Below are 6212 nucleotides of genomic sequence, written 5' to 3'. Positions count from 1 at the left end.
AATGTTGCAGCTCGTAAAATGATCATTCACTGTATTAAATTTTTGTCGGAGAGTTTTACTGTGTTAGGTAACTGAAATTTTCACATTGTATCTTAGATAAAGCATTCAAATGAGTAACTGGTAAGAAAGAGTTTGCTAATTGGAATGGAATATGAGCAGTTTTACGCATTTTAATGGAAAGAGCAGCTTGACAACAATTCATTTGATTGAAGGTCAGGTCTGCCCAGTGGAGCATATTTGTGTATGCACAGGATTAATTTAAAACTCATCATTCTCATATTGATTATCGGTAATGATAAACTAAATATCCCTTTATAAGATCAAATTCTTTTTTGCTATTTGAATAAGATAAACTAAATATCTTTTAAGTAGTGCTTGATTTGGTTTATTACAAGTCCTTAAAATATCTTCTCAACATATAATAAAATGAATAGTTGATGTATGTGTGTCATTCAATGCTGCTAACTCTGTTTACTATTAGCATGCTATAAATGATATAACAACCATGAGTTCTGGTTATATAAGACCAAATTTCCATGCTCTTCATGGTTATTACCTGGCAAAGATGATTGATAAAGTGAAGATTTGTTTTTAAAGTTATCGAGAAACTTGAAAGAAGACTGGTTGCACATTGATGGCTAATAGATTAACAGATCAAAAAATGAGAGCTTTAATTAATTTATTCAGTATATTGTTCTAAAAGAACTATTTATTTTTAAATAGTAGATGCATCAGAGGCTTTAAAAATTGCTATATTATTGTATAAGTTGTTTAGAGAGGTTATTTTATTTACAAAGCATTTTAGTCCACAAAGATAATTTAAGAGCTATGGTGACATCTAGAGAATGAGTCTCCTCTACTTATGCTAAAGATAGCAAATAAAAAAGGTTTGTTAATAGTATGTTGAACTCTATATTTTGGGAAGAATGTGCATCAATTACACGAATGGTCGAACCATTAGTTTTAGTTCTATGAATTGTTGATAGTGATGATAGACCTGCTATGAGATATTTATAAGAGGTTATCCATTCTGCAAAGAAAGAAATATTGAGGAGATTTCAAAGGAAAATGACTAAGGTGCAACCTTTCCTAGCTAGACATCATTAACAATAGATCAGATGGACAATTGTATATGAAGCTTTTTGCAGCGGGATTTTGGTTGAATTTTTGATTTCAATATATTGTCAATCTAATGGATAGATATATAAACACCATTTCCAGACTTTTAGATGTTGTTGAGATGTATGCAAATGAAAATACAATTATGCTAAGCAAGCTTAAAAGTGAAATGAAATTGTTTAGGAATGCAGGACTTGACCTTGGTAGAGTGTTCGAGAAAATGATCGCAACCTTTTACCTTCAGATATATTATTATTTTCATATTCAAAGTAATTTAAAAATATTATCTTGACATAATCTTACATATTAATTTTGTATATAGATGAATGGTGGGTGCTATATGAAACTTGTGCTCCAAATCTCCAAAAGCTAGCTATATAATTTTAAATCAAACTTGTAGTTCTTCGAAATACAAGAGGAATTTGAGTATTTTTTAGCACATACACTCTAAGAAGAGAAATCGATTGGAGTATCACAGACTTAATGACCTAGTTTATGTATCCTATAATTTGAGATTTTTTAAAAAAAGTATTTTCTTTTCTCTAATTCTTAAAAAGTTATTTATATTATTAAGTAGCAACATTAATACTTATATTTTGTACCTTAACTTTGATTTTGTAGAAATTATTGAAAATGATAGAATTATAATCCAATTAATTTCGAGATACTTTCTGACACTAAAAATTGAGTAATAGAAGATAATCCATCATCTTTAACAACCAAAGAAGTAGAAATCTTTCACCGTGATTTATTAACCATGCTAATTAATAATTAGGGTAGATCACTTCTTTAATTTTTTTTTTAAAAGGAAATATCAACTCAAACATACACTAAATCATTTAGTTTAGTTATGGAATATGATGTGAATGACAATGCGCTCGTTGAAAATTCCAATTTAAAAAACTTAGTATTTTTGTATTTTTGGAAGAATATTAAAATCAGTTTACATATTAATTAATACTAAATCTATTTTTTTAATAATCTTAAAAACAAATCTCTCATATCAGCCAGTATATTAAAAAAATTAATAAAATTTTGAAAATACTCATCTCAAAGTTCGGATCCAAAAAATAAAAAAAAAATGATGCCTTTTTAATTGAACTCTTCGTTACAAAATTTAATAGATGATAACATGAGTTAAAAAGGTAAAGGAGGTGCATGTGTACAAAAAAGAAGAAGTAATATTTAATTAAAAAGGAATGAATTACAATAAATACTCTTTTATTACACCGATAGTTTAACACACCCTCTTTCCAATCTTTTTGTGTTAAATTCAGCAATATTTATGTTAAATTCTTTCACTTGATTATGGTTTTGGCTTGGAAGCTTTAAATGCCAAAATGTATATGAAATGACCTCCAATTTGGACAAATATTGGGATAAACTCTACAAAGGAATGTATTTTTCAAAGAAAGAATTTCGTCTAGCATCGTGTGTTCTTGCACCTTTCATGAACTTGTAATTAAAAAAAGCTGAGCTGTGGGTTTTCTTTATATAAAAACCGTTCATGTGTGCACATAACATTTACACCATTGCATGTCCCCAAACATTATTGCTACCATTATTACTGAACCCCCACCCACTTAATTGTAAACTACAATTATTTTTCTTTGTTAAAACTTTGAAATCCATAATTACTCTAATTTGTTTATCAAATCTTATCTTTCCCCGGCCCATATGCTGGCTTGTGAAGAATGAGCTGGATAGAAAAGAGTTTTTAAGCATGCTAATTAATGATTAGGGTCCTAAAGGTGCCCTATGGGGGATGCCTTTTCTCCTTCTTGAAGTAGAATGTGGTGGAATTGGCGTGCTTTTGTACATGTCTTGCTGGCTTCCTTCACGCAATTCTTCTTCTTCCTTTAATGGCAATCTTCTTGCCATTCCATCTCTAATTTCCTCGTTCTTGGTGCTCAAGTTAAAGTTGGTATCTCCACTGTTCTTTATTCCTACAAGCTGGATTAAATACCAAGTTAACTTTTGTTTAAACCATTATCCAAGCAAAATAACAAGTCCATCAGGAACAGGAAACTTTACAAATTAATCGATCTAGCTAGCTCCGATCAATACCAATTATTTGATCGCAACTTAAATTTTAATGACTGTTTGTTTGCGTAGTGCAACTTGTTCTTTAAAAACATTAAATTAATATTTTTTAGAAGGTTTTTTTTATATAATTTTAATAGTTTGATGTTAAAAATAAAAAATAAATAAATATTTCTAAAAAACACATTGGCTGCTTACCAAACACACTTCTCAAATCTTGGTACAACCACAATGTCACTAATTGAAAACTACAAAGTAAAATTATGTGATAATAATTTGGTGCGCAGAGGGTAGAAATCAAATAAGAGATGCAGCTTTTTGGTATAACAACAAATGTCCTAGTTTTAAATGACAATGTGGGACAGTTTTGAAAGGAAAGGGTCGGTAGAAATCTGATGAGAGAAACGAGAAGAAATTAAGCACTGACCTTACATCCCAAAGAACAGAAACGAAAGGGATCCAGAAGACTTCTCCCACAAATTTCGCATAAATGAGAGACTCCTTTACTAGTGCTACTCTTAGGTTGTGGTCTCTCATTAAGGAAAAGAACTCTAGCACTGTTTATAACGTAAGTTTGAACTCCACTAATGTCCAAAACCTTTTGAATCTCAGCAACCCTAACAACATCATGATACGATGACCTTCTGATCTGTTTTCACATATCCCCACATATATATTTTTCAGAGATGTTGCATTCATGCGATGAGAATGGAAACAATAATGACTCGCCGAAACAGGAAAGATGAATTACTTGAATAACAGGATGATCTTTGTGCTGAGTTGATCGGCAATAGAAGCAAAAGGAATCGGTGTTGCAATCAAGGCAGAACATGTTGCATTCGCTACGTGGGGCTTCTCTATGCCTGGGGCAAATGGTGAAGAATGCAGCCGACAATAATGATTCAAGCCATGGTGGTACCAACATTTCCTGTATTGAAGCATCCGATATATTAAAACCATCAACTGGGTCAACTATTCATGTGCATAAATTAAAATCAAAATAACTCCATTATGGTTACCATTATCAAGAAGGACCAATGTAGCAATGGAGGCACCAAAAGTAAAAAAACGTGTATTCCAGGAAGGGAGAGAGGGTGGTGTGGAGGGTTCAGAGAAAATAAAAGAGATGCTTAAGATATGCCGACAAAACAAAGGAAACGGCAAGAGGACAAGGAATGTATGTAAGAGCATGCTAAAAGACAAGGTTAATGTAACGGTTGAGATCTACGGGGGTAGGTTAAAAGGGTTATCCTATCGTTGGATTAATAAAATCAAGAAATAATAAAAGGAAAGAATATAGGAGAAATTAAAAAAAAAAAAAAAAAGGGGGAGTAATGCTATTTTTTAAGAATGAGTTCTTATAATGATATGGCAGCCAACGTCGATACTCCACGATTTAAAACACAAGTACTTTTTTTTTTTTACAAGCCTCAACCTTATAATTAACCCATCTCAATTATTAATTACACTTTTTGTTTAATTCTATACTACTAAAAAATTAACAAATATAAATAGACACAACGACAAAATATTTTTATTGATAGATTACGGTGAATTTATTTAATTGAATATATCTTTGTCTTGTCATTTTTACAGATAAAATTATCAACAAATTAAAATTTTTCCATTAAATCGATCAGTAAATCCATCTGTAATATTTAATTTATGACCTGACAAGCGACCCTCCTTCCTCTCTCCTCAATTTCTTCTTCTTCCTTTATTTTTTTCTACAACAAACAACACAGCCCTCTAATTTTATCACAAATCAATCTCCCACTACAAATTCAACCACCCCATCACTCAGTTTGTCAGCATTCCTGTTTTGATTCAAATTTTATTGATGATTGTCCACTTCGAGTAAGCAAGACTACCCTTTTTTTTAACTTAATTTTAAAATGTTAATTTTTATTATATATTTTTATAGTATATGTATTTTGTTTTAGTGTTTAATTGTTTTATACCCTTTTTCCCATATAAATTTGTTGTATGAATATATAATTTATATATTTTAGGGTATGTTTAACATTTTATAAAATTTTATTTGTTTGTGTAAATTGATGAAATTTAATTTGAATTTGTGACTTAGGAGTTTTGTGATGAAATAAATAATGGTTTATTTAACGGGTCAATTTTATTATTGAGTTGAGTTTTTTGGTAAATATATAGAAATTTGAATTTATGTAAATAATTGATAATGAATTAGTAGTAATACTAAAATAGTTTGAATAAGTTTGAGTTAAATCAATGTTCTGTTATTTATTTAGTTTACGTAATTAATTAATACATGTTGTCATCAATATTCTAAATAGGTTTGACATAAGTAATTGATAATCGTTCATGGATATATCGAGATTCACTTGAAGGATTGCATAGGATGAATTATTGCAATGAGGTTTAGGGTTTTATTAATTATTCACTATCTAATATGAGAAATATTAGTGGAGGTATTATTAGATATCCATATAATAGGTGTAAAAATAAAATGTTTTTTTGATCCAGATGTTGTAACGATACATCTTCTACAAAAAAAAATTATAGAGAGATACCTATGTTAGTTTGTACACAGATAACCATATGTTCCTCACGAGATCATGATAGAAAGGATGGTTGGGTCAACTTCTAGTTCTAGCAATGTACATGAAGTTGTAGATGACAATAGTAATTCTTATAGGAATATGGTTATGGATGCAATGAGAAAGTATCAAGGTTATATCGGTCAATGTCCAATAGTAGATGAAGAATCTAATACAGACACGACCAAGTTTTTTTTATCTTTTTAAAGACTCTGAAGAATCATTATGGGATGAGTGCACAAATCACAAAAAATTATTGGTCATTGCATAAATGTTCACCATAATGGTTCATAAGGTTGGTTACGACATAATTGTTGAATGAGCAAAAAGCAACCTGAAGAGAATAGGTTAAAAGATAAATTTTATAGTGATAAATCCATGATGAAATTTTATAGGATATCAGAAAATTAATATGTGTCCAAACTTCTATACGTTGTACTACCTTGAAAATTCAAAGTTGACTGAGTGCAGAATATG

General features: G+C 30.0%; 1 protein-coding gene across 1 annotated transcript; it reads right to left on the bottom strand.

The window, feature by feature from the left end:
• Nucleotides 1-2706: 2706 nt before the first annotated feature.
• On the bottom strand, nucleotides 2707-4365 carry LOC133679122 (protein RGF1 INDUCIBLE TRANSCRIPTION FACTOR 1-like). The gene is made up of 4 exons (XM_062101632.1): nucleotides 4182-4365; nucleotides 3914-4090; nucleotides 3590-3811; nucleotides 2707-3072 (listed from the first exon to the last, which is right to left on the bottom strand). The coding sequence occupies exons 1-4, from the start codon at nucleotides 4182-4184 to the stop codon at nucleotides 2857-2859; spliced, it is 618 nt and encodes a 205-aa protein (XP_061957616.1). The 5' UTR covers nucleotides 4185-4365; the 3' UTR covers nucleotides 2707-2856.
• Nucleotides 4366-6212: the final 1847 nt, after the last annotated feature.

The sequence above is a fragment of the Populus nigra genome, chromosome 19, assembly GCF_951802175.1.
Source record: "Populus nigra chromosome 19, ddPopNigr1.1, whole genome shotgun sequence".
Classification (NCBI taxonomy): domain Eukaryota; kingdom Viridiplantae; phylum Streptophyta; class Magnoliopsida; order Malpighiales; family Salicaceae; genus Populus; species Populus nigra.
This window is presented reverse-complemented; position numbering and strand designations above follow the sequence as displayed.